At 42.6% G+C, this 18,023-nt stretch overlaps 1 protein-coding gene across 3 annotated transcripts in view; it reads right to left on the bottom strand.

Moving 5' to 3' along the window:
- Positions 1–1,441: 1,441 nt before the first annotated feature.
- Positions 1,442–18,023, bottom strand: part of GYPC (glycophorin C (Gerbich blood group)) — a 36,257-nt gene continuing 19,675 nt past the window's right edge. The window contains exons 2-4 of one of the 3 annotated variants that reach the window (XM_060278581.2): positions 17,586–17,694; positions 6,215–6,265; positions 1,442–2,425 (exon numbers count right to left, since the gene is read on the bottom strand). In XM_060278581.2, coding sequence (XP_060134564.1) covers positions 2,229–2,425; positions 6,215–6,265; positions 17,586–17,646 — 309 coding nt within the window. In that variant the 5' untranslated portion in view covers positions 17,647–17,694 and the 3' untranslated portion in view covers positions 1,442–2,228. The remainder of the gene's footprint in view (positions 2,426–6,214; positions 6,266–17,585; positions 17,695–18,023) is intronic. The other 2 variants (XM_035128526.3, XM_035128534.3) reach the window with 2 other exon arrangements.

The raw sequence follows: 18,023 nt of genomic DNA, 5'->3' as shown, positions 1-18,023 counted from the left end.
ACTTTGAATATATTCCAGACCTGTTACAGTTTTATCATTTGGCTCTCTATAATGAATTTGGAACCTTCAAGTAAAAATTGCTATTTTCACTAGCTCATTTGTTTCCTTCTCACTTCCCCCAAGTCTCTTGTAACATGAAGAGCAATTCCATGATTTGCTTTGTGGCCCAAGGAGGATACTTCCATGATGGAACTCTCTGCCATGTAAAGCCTGTTGAGATTTCCATTCTACCTTAAGGGCAGACATGGGACTGGTGCATGTCACATGTCTGTCTTACACACACACCTGCACTGTATGCTGGGACTTCCATTTGTGTATAGCTTTTGTTTTTTTGCTTTGGACATGAAGGAGATCAGACATGTTTCTCTTTGTCCTGATTTATGCTCAATAAATCTGCTTGTCAATATGCTACCACAGTCTCTCTCAGGCTACTTTTGCTGCGTAGTGGTATCTGCTGTTACAGTGCCATGCTTCTGAAGTCTGGGTTGCTATCCCAAAGCTGCCCCGGGAGTCGGAGATTGGCCGGGAGGAGTTGATCCTGCTGGGGCTTGCCAGTTGCCCTCTCGTCTCCCTGGTGGCCGCTAACACAGGGTTATGGGCCCAGATCCACGGTGCTACCATCATGGCTGAAACATGTAGCCACATGAATTTTTCTGGTCACATGGAGCTTTTTTACACCAGTAATGAATACTCGCATGAAATCTAGTACTGCCATAAGGAATCGTTATAGGTTTAGGAGGATCCATGTGGGAAGCCATGCTAAATGTTTTCAATTCAGGCAAGGAGAAGTGGCCTCCAATGGGAGGGTGAGTAGAGATTGAATAAATGATTGAATAGTGGAGAGTTATGGGGCCCTTAATGACAACTCCAAACCATGGTACGCCTTTACTTTTGGGAGCTAAGGGGCCTACCACAAAATCTAAGTAGGGAGTCCGCCTATGGCCCCTCTAAAATTTGGCCAGCAGAATAAACCATTTCTTTTTCTTTAATAAAAATTGTGTTGTGGGTTGTTGTCAAGCACATGGCAGGTGATCACATATGGCTTGTGGACTTGGAGTCGTATAGACCTGAGGGCATACAGTACTCTCTTAACCTTAGAGCCAGCCTACAAAAACACATAGACCAGGTGTGGGGAAACTTTGGCTCTCCAGGTATTGTTGAGCTAGAACTCACATCATCCTTGCTGGGGCATGTGGGAGTTGTAGTTCTGCAACATCTGGAGGGTCACATCTGGTATAGATTGTAGATTGGTTCTGTGTAGACTGACTCTAAGTTTGATTTAGAGTGTGGCCATGGTTGCAACTTACCCATTTTGTTCAGTTGAACTAGGAGGAATGGCTCAGGACAAAGGACTCCCATGTCATAGTGTCTATCTGTACAGTTCCCTCTTCTGCAGGGCCTTCTGGGTTATGGCAGAAGTGCTTCAAGAAATGCAGAGAACTAAGCAGGTGGAGCCAGTTTAATACAGGCAAATATAAACTCTCAGAAGAGCAGTGAAAGAGCAGATCATGGGCAACTCTTCTTAAACAACAACTATAAGTCAACACAGGCTTCCAGCCAACCAATTTACACTCCCAGCACAGAGTCTTATTATGACACCACACTAGCTATCTGGAAATAAAATCCTTCATTTTAAAAACTTTCCTCAGCATTTTCTTTGCGTTTTCTGTCAGATCCTGGTTGCTGTTGTTTTGTAGTCTTCTCAAAACAAACATACACATATATATTCACACTGGTAAGCTTATGCATGTTAAGAAAAACGAAGTATCTGGATATAATATATGTGTTCAGAGTAGTGCTTGTGCCAAGATCCTCTGTTTTATACATCCCAACGTTTGTTGGGTTGCAGCTTAAAATTCACTTTCAGGTGCTGTATCAGTGTGGGATGGATCAACGAGCCTATGAGGATGCTTTCAGTTGGTACCTGCTATTTTTTGCCAAATGTCAAGGTTTGACATTTGATGCTATTATCTGTTATCAGTTAATCACTCATCCTGAGTTTTTTTGTTTCTCTTGATCTGATATTGAACTGAGTTGTGCTGTTAAAATCAAATAAACAGCCATGGATCTGGCGTTGCTTCATCTTGGGGGCAAGCAGCAATATTTCAATTAGTCTCCTTGTTCTCCTCTGTGCAATTGCTGTATCCCGGTGCTTTTTGATGTCTCTGATCAATTCCCTTGGGAAGGAGAGAATGACTAAGTATGACTCCGTGGGGCTGCCTTTGCTCTCAGATGAAATATTCTTTCCGGCTCTCATCCATGGCTTCTTGAAGGGTAGGGTCATTTTTCAAAGCGGCATCTGCGCTTTCGGCAAATTCAGTTCCCTTTGCTTCGTTGGTGTGGTAGGTGCCCTTGTGCCGGTACATGTATCTCAGCATCACTACCAAGAGGCAAATCAAGACAAAAGCCACCGCTGCAATGACACCTATGGGGAGGAAGAAACATTTGAATGTTCCCTTTCATTAATGATTTCAAATAGCTGAAGGTTTTTGTTTTGTTTTTGTTTTGCATAGATGGATGCTTATGTTGAAGCCTTCAAAGGGAAAGCATTCATACACAGCAACACATCAGGTAGCGGCTTTGACATTGTGATGATGAAGACTGGATTGAGGAAAAAATATAAGCAATACAAAACAAAAACAAGAAACAACAAGATCACCCCCCCATGCATATTTGCATTTTGGTAGACTTGTTGCTGTACCCATGTTGGCAGCTGCTTGAGACTTTCAGATCTTGTCAGTGCTTCCATCTCCCATGGTTTTATGTATGTAAGATTCTGAGCCAACCTTGGTTTGGGCCACAGATTTTTTTGTACAGTTCAAGCATCCCCAAACTTCGCCGACCCAGATGTTTTGGACTACAATTCCCATCTTCCCCGACCACTGGTCCTGTTAGCTAGGGATCATGGGAGTTGTAGGCCAAAACATCTGGAGGGCCACAGTTTGGGGATGTCCAGTTTATATGATTCTATGCTACTTAATTCCTGCTCCATTCCTGCCACACTCTCTCTGTTGCTCATAACCAAGCTTAAGTCTGAACCAGGAGTGTGAATAGAGTCAGTATATATTGGAATTGGCAAAAAAATTGAATTCCTCAAGCAAAAAAATGAATTCCTCTCCTCTCATTTGGTTCTCTACAGTCCACCCAACCAGTCTGAACCAGGACTTCGGTTTTACTCATTGTTTGTTCTGCAGATCTGGGTCTGATCTTGGACAGTTAGTCTTTGAAGCTTGGCTTACCACGAACATTTGACTCTGAAGTTATCACCATACCTGAGATCCTGAAGCAACCCCACAATGGTTACGGTATGGGTATGGGAAGTCACTTTACCTGTGCAAAGCACACTCGTCTGAAGCATTAAGAAACCCTCAGAGCTTTTGTTGCCTGATTCCAGGAATCAAAGTTACTGCTATGAAAAAGAAAATTGCCCCTGTAAAGATGTTGCCTCTGGTATTATAATGCGGCTCCAATAGGGAATTCATCAATTTTTAAGGCCCGTGATGGACTCTCAAAGCACAATAGGCTATAATGCTCTTTAGATGTTGTACAGTATTAATAAGCCTCAGGGGCTTAGCACAATTCAATTTCCCTCCTAATAACTTGTAGGAAGCTAAAATTAAAGTTACAGGAGATGGAACCTAAGGGAAATACAGCAGAACTTCACTAATTTCCACTAATGACGGGGAATCCACCTGGTGAATTACTGAAATTAGCAAGTACAGCAAGGAAGTGAGCAAACACAATAGAAATAGAGAAGGCCCAAATAATACATCTTAACATTTAAGAAGCTTCTTTGGGGAGAAATAGTAATTCAAGCGAACAACTTGAATTAGTACGACAATGCGCTAATGGGACTGTAGCAAAATTGCTGTAACAAGTTTCTGTCATGGTAGCTCTCATCAGTAGAAAAGCCTAGAGAGAGAATGCTCTTCTTAACACCAGTTGGTAATCTAAGATGGTTTTGTATGTGCACGGGGAAACTTGCAGAGAGAGAGTGAAGTTCCGTGAGCGGGGAGAAAAAGAGGAGGCCTCACACTGCAAGGTTTTGGGACAGTATCATCTGGAATCGCATAACATCAGAAGCCCTGGTCTCTCACAGATTTTAAAATGAGAGGTGGGAATGTGAGGATACCCACAAGGCAGAGCAGCCCCATGTGAGGCTGCTGTCTATAGTCTATATAGTAATCAAAAGATGGCACAACCAACAGGGATTGCATTCAGCTCCAGTGAGGAACCTTCTGCACTTAAGAGGCAATGGGTGATTTATCAGATGCCACTCTGAACTCTGCCCCACACCCTCCGCAATCAGTTCTGGAAGATTAGGGGAATCCCCAGAACAGAATTAGGGAGGGCATAGAGGAGAAGAGTGGTAGGAAGCCCCATTGTGCAGGTGGGAATCCTTGCGCTGATGGGATGCTTACTTAGCACTGCACTAGATACAAACCTTTGAGAAGCATTAAAACACTCCCTTCACACTGGTCTGGATAGCTAGTGGGTTAAACTGTGTTTCCTGAATCCAGTTTTTGACCTGTTTAATATCAGTTATTGCTTTTCACCTCTTCATTTGTCTTGCCTGCAAAATCATTAATATTATTATTTCTCAATGTTTAGTATGTTTCGTCGTGTCCGATTCTTCGTGAACCCATGGACCAGAGCACGCCAGGCACTCCTGTCTTCCACAATATTATTACTATTGCCTGCTAAATCATCATCAGTAATAATAATAATCAGAATTAGAGTAGACCCACTTAAACACATTTATTTCAGTTAGTCATGTCAGTTGATGGATCTGAGTAGGGTTTATTTGGATACACAACCCCTATTTTTCATCTTCTATACCCCCATTTTACAGGGTTTATCTGTTTAGTCCTTTATGGGGAGGGGGGAATCAAAGTGGTCAATTTAGCACTAAGGGGATTGTTTAAATCCCTAAATGGCCTCGGTCCAGTATACCTGAAGGAGCGTCTCCACCCCCATCGTTCTGCCCGGACACCGAGGGCCTTCTGGCGGTTCCCTCGTTGCGAGAAGCCAAGTTGCGGGGAACCAGGCAGAGGGCCTTCTCGATGGTGGCAGCCGCCCTGTGGAATGCCCTCCCAACAGATGTCAAAGAGAAAAACAGCTACCAGATTTTTAGAAGACATCTGAAGGCAACCCTGTTTAGGGAGGCTTTTAATGTTTAAAATATTATTTTATTTCATTTTTCTGTTGGAAGCCGCCCAGAGTGGCTGGGGAAACCCAGCCAGATGGGCAGGGTATAAATAATAAATTATTATTATTATTAATTATTATTATTCCATCAGTGTAAGGATTTCTGCCTACCCAACTGAACAGTATTCCATTTCTTCCCCCCTGCACTGTTCTGAGTGTTCTCCTGACCCGCCAAAGTGGATTTAGAGAAAGCAAGAGAGGTGCATAAGGCAGAGAGGGGGGAGCCCTATTGCACTAGTGGAAGTCCTTGTGTTGGCTTCTGCTAACAGAAAGAGCTGGTTGAATCCTACTATTATCTCTATATGATTTTCTCTAGACTTTAGCACTCTAACTGGGACTGTGCAGTTCAGACCTCCTTTCTCTCTGTGATGTTGCATTTATAATAATAATAATTTATGAAATGATATTAAATACCTCCTGATGTAAACATACAATGACTTTACTTCCGGTCTCTCCCCCCCCCCCCCTCACAACTGGGAAGCCTTCCAGGTACATATGCCTGCTACACCCTTGGGCTGTTTATCCCATCCATGCAAGCACCAAACATATTTTCTGCCAATTCTCTCTGCACTTCCGGTGCTGTGCTCCAATCCGCTTCCAGCAGGTCTGTGGTAGTTTCAATGAGGTTGTAACTGCAAGCCACACTTTTAGAAGTCTGGAGCCTTGCCTTTTTGTATAAATGTCTTACACACGGAGAGTGCACATTTTGTTGTACCTTCCCCATAATATTCCACCCTTCCCAAGGAAGCCCTCATTGCATGTGCTAGAAAGTCTGTTGTATAGCAGCTTTATAGATGTCTTTTCAGGTCTGGCCTGAATGGTTTGTCACATTTTCACAGACTATTAACAGAGACATATTGCATCACACCATTGATTTTTCAACAGAAAAGCTGAGTAGGTGTATATTATAATACTTATTTTTTTCTGGGCATAGGCAGAGAGTCCCATTTTGTTTCTTCAGTTCTGTGAAATACAGCCTTTTGTTCAAGCAAGATTGTGTTCTTACCTCCGATGACTGCAATATCAGCTGCAGTCGGAGAGCTTCCAATATTTGCAGCTAGAAATAGAATATACAAAATCTAATTAGACAGGAGATCTCAGGTGATAAATAACCACAGCTACTGCAGTGAATGGAGCAGCGTTCTGGTTTTTTTTTTAACCATTCCATTCGTTTTCTCCCCATGAAACCAAGAATGTGAAGGATCTGGACTCAAAGGACAGCAATTAGAATCCTCAAATCATCAAATTGTAACATTGGAAAGGGACCTTGAGGTTCATCTGGTCCAACCTTTTGCAGTGGAATCTCAACTAAATCAAAAAGAAGAAGCCTAATTCAAGCATTGAGGATGCCCCCTGCTATACACACTGGATAGGAAATCTGAGACCCTCCAGATGCTGTTGCACTACGACTCCAACATCAGAGGGACAAAGGTTCTCCATCCCTGCTGCACACACTGAAAATAAATCACTAGCACACTTGTGTAGTAGCTCTGCAGCCCAAGGAAACATCACAAAATGTTACAAATATTCTCTGTCAACGTCTCTGGGTGAAAATTCATAAAAGCATAAGCGTTTCCTCCCTCGTTTTCCCTCTCAAGCACAAAATCCATGAAAGAAACATGTATGTTCTAAGTCGAATGACAGAAGACGTGTAAATGGCACCTTGATCATGTTTGGGACTTAGACTGATGGATTATGCATGATCCTGGTTTGTTTTTCACTTTGTGTACTTGACATATTCTTTTTTTTAAAAAATAATTTTTATTGATTTTACAAACAAAACTAAACAAACTACACAAACATACAATATAACACTGTCCCTTCGTTTTCCCTCCACCCACTGGTTCACCTCTGCCACCAGTGAAACCCGTGTGCTTTGAGAAACAAAGGGGTCCATTGTAAGTTGGGTTTAACCTCCCCCCTCCCTCCTCCCCCCTCCTCCCCCCTGCCACTGAAAGGACAAGGGTGGAGGAGTTCTGAGCATTGGTTTCCCCCAGCTCATTCATAAGTATATATTTAACAAAAACAAACAAACATAATAGGGGAGAGTTTTAACTCCCCAATTCTTATTGCCTTAGCCTTATACTTGTGACTTCCTCGATAGTCTTCCTCCTGGTTTTCTTTAAACAAAATCTAAAGTTTATGGCGGGTTTTCTATTTCAGTTTAAAATCCTTTTCTTATAATATTAACTCAACCCTCCTCCTTTTCCATGCTGCCCTCCCACAGGTCCCCTCCTGCCACAAGAGGAACCTGTGGGGCACAGCATTTCCAAGGTTCCATTATATCCCCTCCTCACCCCCCTGAGCACCCCCTGCCACTGAGTATCTCAGAGTAAGGAAAGGAGAGTAGACAGCTTTCTGCCTAAACCTAACTTAACTTACAAAAATTTACATTCACTTAAGTTCTTTCCTAAGCTGCTCTTATAATTCCCTCCAGAAAGCACAACTTTTTCCATTCATTTTTAGACTCCATCTCCTCTCCCTAAGTCTTTTCCCCCAATTGGATCATCATTTCCGTTAACAAGCCAAAATTTAAAAAACCGTCTCTCAAAAACTAAAAATAAAGTCTTTTAACTAAAATATTCACCCCACACCCATTCTTTCCCATGTCCATCTCCAGGCCCTTGTCCCCCCCTGCCCCTGTCTTTTCCATTCCTCCCTAACATCATCCCACATTTCACCCCCTCCAGGATCTTCAAGTCCATCAATCCTCAAATTCCTTTGCTTCTCATTTTCTTGCTCTGCTTGATTTTCTTCCTTTTGAGGTCCATGCTTTGCTTCATCCCAAACATATTTTTTTAAAGTCCAAGTCCTCTTTAAAATTTTCATCTAATTGTTCCTCCTGGTATCCAAATTCAGTCTCCACAGTCTCCAAAGTCAAATTTTCCTCTAAATCCTGGGCTTGGACTTCATCCTCATCTGATGGTAAATTGGGATGCTGCCGTTCCTTGTAGATATCTTCCCATGTTTGTAAGTAGTTTAGCACAACCTCCTGGAAGGCTCGAGAGTACTTTGTTTTCATATTTCTCCTGACCGCAGACAAACAGGAGGTGGAGAACAAAGAGGTGCTGGAAAATTCCTTTCTCAGACGATCGACTCCATTTTGGCTGATCTTTTCCTTTGTCTTTTAACTCAATCACAACTCCATTCTTAAATCCAGTTTTTAAGTAATTCTACCACATTTTCATCCAATTTTTCCAATTATAACAGTACAATCAGTCCACCCGGTCTTTTGACAGCTTGACAGCTTTTTGACAGCTGTCAAAGCGCTCTCCCCCTTAATGATGCTGTTCCTCAAGGGGAGCCGGACTCGGGAGTTGAGAGGGTTCAAAAAGGTCTTTCTTTCTCTCGGGTCCACAGTCCCAAACGTCTTTTGTCGTTCAGCTTAAGGTTATTTAAAGCGCCTCCCAATTTTCCATTAGGAAGAGACCGACTTCCGTTTCTTTGGAGTCTCTCCTATTTTTCCAATTAACGAATTTAAAGTCCGTAATCGTAATTTCACTTACTTTTTTGGAAGTTCAAATTTATTCGGAAGAATCTGCCGCTTGCCGGGTCGGGACTCGGAGCTTCACTTCTCGGAGGTAAGATAAAGCCCAAAATGGCTCCCGCGGTTCCACCCCGCCGGCTCTCGATCGCTCTATTGAGCTCTCGGGCAGCGGGGGATCCGCAAAAAACGGAGCAACCGCTGGGCGCGTGAGTCACCGGGACTCTCTACCCGGTGTTTTTACGGGGAATCCGCTCGCTCTGCGAGGTCCCTGCGTCCTTCTCTCCGCCGCGACAGACCGGAAGTCCACTTTGTGTACTTGACATATTCTACATTGTTTGGCGTCTTGCATGTGAGGCCTTAGATTCTAGAGGCTTGGGGACTAACCTGTAGGAGTAAGAGAAAACCCTATTCCAGGCATCCCCAAACTTTGGCCCTCCAGATGTTTTGGACTACAGTTCCCATCATCCCTGACCACTGGTCCTGTTAGCTAGGGATCATGGGAGTTGTAGGCCAAAACATCTGGAGGGCCACAGTTTGGGGATGCCTGCCCTATTCCATGTCCCACCTAGTAGTGGGGTGGCAAGAACGGTTTTGGCTGCAGAGCTTAAAAAGTTGGGCAATCTGGTATAGTAAGTCGTGCTCCTTCAAGCATCGGTTTTAGGACTTTATAAGCTGCCATCAATGTTATGTATGTATAATGTTGTTGTTGTTGTTGTTGTTGAATACATCTTTAGTTTGGAATTTTTCTCTTTAGTTATAAAAATAACATAAATAATGAAGTGATCTTTCACACACACAAAATATCACACAGTAGGAGGCTGCTTTTGGATCACTATTTTTTTTTCTTCCAATTTGAAATCGGAGGGGAATCTCATCTGCCCTTTCTGATGAATGTGGTTCTACTGTGAGTAATTTCTCTCCCTTGGCTTACAAGCGTTGTAATGACCCCAAGACTTATTCAATTGGCAAATCTGTCCCTGGCCTGTACCATTTCATACAACAGGTGGGGACTCACCTGCCTGAATGTTTCTTCATAAAACTCATTGAAAACGGGGAAATAAGGCTTGACTAGGACATTTATTTTTATTTTCTATCTGCAGAGTTGTTGTTTTAAGAGAATCATTCAGTAGTGTGGAAACCCCTCCCCCCGCCCAATAGTTTCAACTCATACAGCCTACCCACAGATGTACCATTTCAGCAAGAGCAAAAGTCTGTCTCAAAAATGAAGGCTGGGGGTTTACTACAATTGACTGCTGCAGAAGGAACAACAAAGATGGATATCTAGGTCATTTGTCATAAACAGGTGCAGTTTTTGTGAAGTGGCACTTGCTTACCACAGGGCTGAATTTGGCTCCCGGAACTCCAATTACATTCTCTACTGGATTATAACAACGCCAGGATTAAGTAAAACCCAACATTGGGGTGTGGGTGTTTTTTAAAAAAAATCTAAGAAAAGGAATTGGTTTGAGAGAGTTATGAGAGGTTGGAAAAAGTAGGCATGAAATCTGAAATTTAATTATAGCCCTCACTTTAAATATGAAAAAAATCAGATTAATAAAAGGCAAGAAAAAAAAGGGGGGGTCATTTTTCAGGAAAAAAGGAAACTTCAGACAACTCCCTTTTTCTTTCCCATTATCTTACAAGATACTTAATGCATCAGCAAACTGAGAGGATCTTATTTCCCTAGTTCCGCTACCCTGCCTTTCTCTCTTTCTATCTGCTGTAATGGCTATAATCTTGCATTGAAGTTGTATATAAATAAATGGGACCAGAGTGCATAGGTTGGAGACTGCAGCTACCGTAGCTACACACAAATAGCACAACTCTAATTTAAACACCTTGAACCAAGCACAGTAAGCTTTCGTAGAGCAATTCCAGACTGTTTCTGATTTTGGGTGGGATTCAATCACATACTGACATACAGGTTATGTAATTAATGTTGATTAGGAGGTCTTTTCCAACAAACTCACTTCCCCCCAAAGATCAGACCTTTTAGAATAAGAAACGTGACAGGGCAATGGACCTGCACTTGCTTTGATGCAACACCATATAGAGTTCACACAAACTAATAGAATGAATGCTCCTCAACAACCCCACAAACCAACCTGAATGAATGTTCCTTCCACAGGCTGTCTGAAAGCACAGCATGGTTTTATTACTGTTGCCAGCGATGGGTTGATTCCTTTATATTTTATTTTTATTTTTGCGGGGGGAAAGCCTGGAGGAGGGAGCTTTTGCAAGACACCGTCAATACCCCTTCCCTCAGTGAGTTCACATTTTTGTTACCATTGTTGCCAGCCGTTTTCTTGCCAGACAGAGCCAATGAGCAGGAATGCAGTGGCAGTTATTCCTCCTCCTTTTCACTTCCCCTTATGTTTACTTGCTCATCCCCGCTTGGCCAGAGGGAGAGTCAGGTGAACAAGCTACCCTGAAATGTGGAAGAGGAGGAGCAGGTCCAAGGGGACTCTTGTCAGTGGGCTGCCTGCTGGAATGTGGGCTCTCAGCAGGTGCATGAGCATGATGCTGGCCAAGTTTTCATTCTTCCCATGCCAAAATGATGGATTTTGTTGGGAAAACCAGCCTCCCACTTTGCAACTCAGCACCTATTTTTAGGTGTGCGCGCATTATTACTATATAAAATGGTGGCCACTCTTGATGCCTGAGCAGCCTCTGGACTGCAACAGGTTGGGAGGAGGTTGCCATGTCACAGTCCTGACAACAACAAAACCTCTACTATTTCCATTTCAAGGAAATCTCTCACTTGGTGCCCTTGAAATGCAAATAGCAATTCCAAGAGAGGCAATTTTGTTTGCAGTGGGAGAATGAGTGAGATTTCCGCTCTCCACCATCCCAGACTCCTAACTACATAACAAAAAGGGAGGCACATTAATTGTGTTCCTACCACTATCTAGTTTGGCCCACAGATTATATACTGGGCATGTGGAAGGGAACCGCCTTGTCCTGTGTGAGGATTTGGCAGTTCTCAGCCATGTGACCCAACCCCTAAGAAGTTCCAGGTCTAAATCTTAAAAGCTTGTGCCCTCTCTGTAAGAAGATCTGCCAGTGCAGACTACACTGCAGAAGAAAAGGGGTTGGAGGAGAAAACAGGACAGGGGTCACATTCTGTATTTCCTGCTATAAAATTACAAACCGCGCAGCTTCTGCAATTGTGTCCATCCTCCCTGCTTTTAGTGTGCATGTTTTTTGTCTTGCCAACACCTGTCATTCATTGATTTGCCGTATAGATTTAAATCTCAGGCTAGAGGCCAAGGAGTGCAAGAAAAGATTGCTAAAGGTCACTTGACTTGTTACATTTTAGGTGCTCACTGAAAAATAAAGTGTGTGACAAATGCATGCATCATGCAGGTACAATTATTTGGAACACAGGGAGCTGCCTTAAACCAAGTCAGACCATTGTCCCAACTAGCTCAGTATTGTCTATGTTGACTGGCCACAGTTCTCCAGGATTTCAGGGAGGGGTCTCTTCCAGGCCCATGGGTGTAGCTAGGATCTTTGTTAGTGGGGGGAAGAACTGAACTATCTGTGACGTGATTGGCCAGTTAGGTAAGTATTTTTTATTTATTTACTTGATCTGGGTGTGGGTGTGTGCAGAAGCCACCCTCTGCTGCCCTCTGGCTGTGCCCATGTCCAGACCTACCTGGATATGCCAGGCATGGGGACCTTTTGCATGAGCTATGTCCTTCTCCATATTGGGGAGCCATGATTGACTGCAAGTTTATATTTAAAGCACACTCGGAGACAAGCCCAGAATTGCCCCAACACAGAGTGCGAAGTCACCTAGGGTAGACTTTCCCCAGCCTGATACTCTTCCATAATTTCTAACCATTGGCCATGCTGGCTGGGGTTGCTGGCTGCTGGGGAAAGCTGGCCTAAGGGTACATGAATCAAAAGAGAGGGCGTGCAAAATCCCATTTTCTATTAAAAGGATTCTGTTCAAACTGCCTATTGAATAGTTAAAAGTGTTACCCATTATCTATTTGAAGACTTGCTGCCAACTCTGGTGCCCCACTGGAGTTGGCATCCACTTTTCTGAAGGGGTCATCAGAGCAAATTCATCAATCTGACACTCTCTCCGCTCAAAAACCCATCGCCGCCTTCCACGAGATGGTGAAACTCATCAACGCCGCTCTTTGAAAATTAAGGAACAGTTTCTCATCTGTCAATCTGGACAGGAGATGGAATAATTTGGCCTCCATTTATATGCTAAATTATTACAAGGATAATAATGGTGGATTGGGGAGGGGAAAATATAACAACTACACTGATTGTTTAGGTGACTGTAAATGGATCGTCTTCAAAAGGCGAGGTTAGAGGAAAATGCAGATAAACACGCAGATTGCTTCAAAATCAAAACACTTAAGGCACGGTGTTCATCCTTCTAGAACTAATGGCCATTCAGCGTGAACGGGATTGTGCCTCAAATTGCATTCAGATGCAAATATTTAATTGCCTCGGTAGCAAATAAAATTATAGGCCCCAGGTATTTGCGGGATGTTTTTGCACAGAAACAACATAGTTAAACTGTGCAGTATTTGATGAATTAAATTCATTATGTTAATGCACTCCATATAATCTGAGCAGCCCACCTTTGGCTTGAAAAATACAGCAGAACTGCTGGCGTTGATTCCTGCCGCCTAAGACTGCTGCTGTCACTTCCAGTAATTAACCCTAGAGGCTTACAGTTTTCTTAATGCTTTCTTAAAAATAAGAATCAAAGAAAGGCCGTAGTCCTGTGAGCCATAGCAGTGTTATCCATGTGGTAGCATTGCTTATTGATCAATGCAGGGAGGTGGGTATACAGCTCCCAGAGGATAGATGTTCTTTTGTTTAGATGTTCCAAAGGCAGTGAACAAAGATCACATATTGTGGTCAGGAAAACAACAGCAGTTTTTTTTGTTTTGTTTTTAAAGGCAACCCAGATGAAATCCAGTGACTCTTAAATATCTTTGTTTCTTTTTTTGTGGCCTTCAGAAAGTGATGCCATGAACCCCATAAATAGGGCTGATTGTACTCTGGCATGTTCTATCCAGTTTGAAATTCTGTGCTGAAAGCCAAATTGTACAATGTGTAGCTTCCTGCCCCCTCCCCTTTAAATTTTTATTAATTACAAGTGCAGTGTTTGTGGGGAGCAGAGGATGATGGTTACCAGGAATTCAACATTTGGAGAAGGGGAGAAAGTTATCTCTTCCTTCTCCAGCAAGACTGGAACGTAAATTGCCCTCCTATGCATGGCTTAGTAAAAAAACAAACAAATTATAACACACACACACACACACACACACACACACACACACACACACACACAAACCCGCCCAAGTATTGGTGCTCTGCAGGAGGGGGCAATTTTAGTTTGGAGAGATAAACCACACCTCCCTGCAACCTGCATTTCTCAAAAGGGTCATACATATACACAAACCATGCACACCTGTAATTTATAAAAGCAAAAGGGTGGGGACATAGCTACATACTGTGCATTAATGCACCTGTAGTTTGTCTTAGATAACTGAAATCCACAATTTAGAGCACATTATGCAAATATACACCAAGTTGCTGGATTTGAATGATGACCTGTGAGGAGCGCACTATTTGGGATTTTGCAAAGCCTAACAATGATTTGGCAAGAACTGGGGTGGTAAAAGGTTTTTTTTAAAAAAAGGAGAGCTAGAATGAATTAAAGGAGAAGTGGTTAAGGGACAGATTAGAACAGGCATCCCCAAACTGCGGCCCTCCAGATGTTTTGGCCTACAACTCCCATGATCCCTAGCTAAGAGGACCAGTGGTCAGGGATGATGGGAATTGTAGTCCAAAACATCTGGAGGGCCGAAGTTTGGGGATGCCTGGATTAGAAGATTACTTTTTTATCAGGTTTAGGAAAAAAGCTTCAGGGCTCTCAGGTACCTTGCCAAAGTTTTCCTTTTTCTTGTGAGCTTCCAGCCACCACTACTGCCTGATCTGCCCTGATATCATAGTGGAAGCTTGTAGGCAGAGATGTCATTGTCCCTCTCAGTATGGCATAGTAGGATGCCACCATTTACCTGGCCTCTGGCTGGTTGCATTGCTTACAAGGAGGTAAGCATTCTTTCTTCCCCAAATGTCCTGAAACAACGCTCCCACAAGACACTTTAGAGAAAACAAAATGGCGGACACTAGAAGCATCTGCCTGTGTCACACACATATCTGGATTTTAAAGATAGGAGATAAGATTACAGTGGTACCTTGGTTTACAACCATAATCCGTTCCGGATGTCCATTTATAAACCAAAACAGGTTGTAACCCAAGGCATAGCTGCCAAGTTTTCCCTTTTCTCGCGAGGAAGCCTATTCAGCATAATGGAATTTCCCTTTAAAAAAGGGATAACTTGGCAGCTATGACCCAAGGCGCGCTTTCGCCAATGGGGCCTCCAAAAAATTTTTTGTTCGTAATCCAAAAAAAGAGAGGGTTGTAATCCAAAAAAAGGGTTGCAAACCGGGACACATACTTCTGGGTTTGACGTGTTTGTAATCCAAAACGAATGCAAACCAAGATGTATGCAAACCAAGGTACCACTGTATAGCTCAAAGTGGATAATGGAAGAACATACAGAATTTTGCAGGTTATAGGTGGCTGGTAAAAAATAATAATATTGAAGAGAAATTCTTTAAATTTCCACACAGGGTCTCCCTCAGCCTAACCTGTCAAAGTATTCTGCCATCCAGAACTCTTTAAATATAATGCATGTTCGTTTTAGGGTTATCTGTTGAATATTGCAGAGTATACGCAGACTTTCTGGAAGGATTCGGTTGCAGGCAGGCAGAATGAAGCAGGAACAAGACGTTGCTCACTAGTAACTTGGTTACTTATAGAGGTTTATTATTTACAGCAGACTCACAAGTTACTATATACAAGATACAAACACGGATCTTAACTCTCTCTCTGAACAAACTCCAACTAACTCCAAGAACTAACCACACACCAACAACCAAACCAACCAACCAACCAATGGAAAGTCATGAGTCATCATGCCTATATGGGTGACCTTATCCAATAGCAGAGTTGTATCCAAGGCTCTCATATCATTAGGCAGAAAAAAACTCCCTCTACTCAGTCTTCCTGGCCTTCGGTCAACTCATTAATTGCTTCTGTAGGAAGCTGCATCAAACCAAAGTCCCAACATTATCAACAAAGTATTATTTTCTGACATTATGTGCCATTTGATAAATTTATTTATTTAGTTATTTACGAGGCAAATGCTGTGCTTTCTGAGGAAACTGCACAAAGCAGACTATGTTGTTTTTAAAATACAAACCCATTACATTAACCTTTTAAAAACAAACAATCAGCAACAATAAACAAGAAAATTAAGATCACCATCATAAAAAATGATAAGCAGTTTAAAGCAATATTATAAATAATAATAAATATGGAGTAAGATAATCATCATCATGCCAGCAAAATGCTTGGTGTTGAACTGGATGCAGAGGAAAGCTATGAACAGCACTAGCTTTGGAAGATGCTGATAATAGACAACCACCGCAAAATGATGCTATGCACAAGCTATCATGTGATTTGAGACCTCAACATACGTAGGAAGCTACATTAAACCAAGTCAGACCATTGGCCCGTCTAGCTCAGTGCTGTCTACACTGAATGACAGCAGTTCATCAGGGTCTCAGACAAGAGTCTTCTCCAACCCTACTTGCAGATTCTGAGGATTGAATCTGTATGCAAGGCAGTTTCTCTGCCACCGAGCTATGGCCTTCCCCATCAGCTACTGCCCCTACCTTGTACCTGGTGTTTGATTTGCATTTTCTCCCTTTCTGCCATTCTGCTTCTGCCACTTATGAACTATGAGCACAAACTGTCATTTTGCACATCAATACAGATCATGCCAGAGTTAGTGGCATGCAAAACCATGGCTCCTTGTGAATGGGTCAGCAACATCTGCAAGTCAACCGGTTTGCAAATACAGCTGCAAATACAACATTTTAAGTGCGTTTTAAGTGCATTTTACAAATGTGACACTAAATGGCGCTGATGAGCTAATGGAAAATTCCATATCTACTTTATGACATTTATTATAAAGGCATTTTCACAGTGGTGGTTTGTTTTGTTTTTTAAATAACTGTGTAGATTCAGCCTGGGTCTGGGCAGAAGAAGCTTTGTGCTATCTGTAATACTTGCTCTTTGGTACAAACTGTTTGGTCCTGGGGAAATCCTCCCCATATTTCTAGATTTACTGCTCAGGAGGGTGCAAAGAGCTGTTGTTGAAACCATCCTCTCTGTTGCGGAAGGGTGATTCATGCTTTGGAAAGAAGAGCCAGCAATCCTGTGGGGAATTTTATAACCCCTGTGAAGTGAAGTGCCACACAGGAAGTGTTTTATCTTTCTCCAGCTTCACTGTCCTTTGAAGTTAGCCTTAGTTTTGCCCCATTACTCTGAGAAGAGCAAAGTTCCATGGGTGTATTGCACATTCAGCTTGAATTTCCTTTGGATGGAGGTCACTAGAGGCTTATTGGAGTTTTTTAACATTTATATTTACAAACAGACAAGTAAAGCTTAGGTGGAGGCACACAGTTTGAGCAGTCAAGCAGCCAACTGAAACCTGGTGCTCCTACATCAAATCGCCAGGGAGATATCCAGCACCTTAAGATGCTTACAGAGCCCAAATCCCCCCCCCTCAAAATTTCAGAGCTCCTTTATCACTGACAAGTCTAATTGGGAAAATGAATCTCTTTTAGTTTTTTCTATACCAAAAACATTTTTAAAGTGCTTGGCCTTTGGGCCTACCGGTATTTGTCTGAAAATGCGGAGATCTCTCATGTCTGTGATTTTCAGACTAATTGCACACAAAAGACATGGGGATATTTAAGTGATTCCTTTTGTTGTTACCCATTTCAGTCCTTGTGGCAGAACTGCTACAGTGATCCTTCTGAAATTTGACAGGATTCATGCCCTCTGAAGTGGTGACTCAGCCTGCAAATTCCATCCAATTCTGCCCCTAAATGAAAAGTTAGAGATGGTTTCTTTTTGGAGGGTGGGTGAAGTCACATTTTAGAGGTAAAAATCACTGGCAGCCTTAATGCTCTCTTGAGGGACTACTGTGCGTGCAAATTTCACCCACTTCAGTCAAAAGATAGACAAAAGTTAGAGCCTTGTTGTTGTTGTTTTCCCAGTAGTGAACCAGGGAGGATAGTGGCATTGAGACCAACAGATCTCAAAGAAGCAGCAGAAGTCACAGACTGCACATGGGAGTTTGAACAGGAAGCAGGACTGGGAATATAAACTTGTGTTAGTCACAATGAGTAAAAGCGTAGGCTTCCCTCCACT

Source organism: Zootoca vivipara, chromosome 1 (genome assembly GCF_965207765.1).
Source record: "Zootoca vivipara chromosome 1, rZooViv2.hap1.1, whole genome shotgun sequence".
In the NCBI taxonomy this organism is placed as follows: domain Eukaryota; kingdom Metazoa; phylum Chordata; class Lepidosauria; order Squamata; family Lacertidae; genus Zootoca; species Zootoca vivipara.
This window is presented reverse-complemented; position numbering and strand designations above follow the sequence as displayed.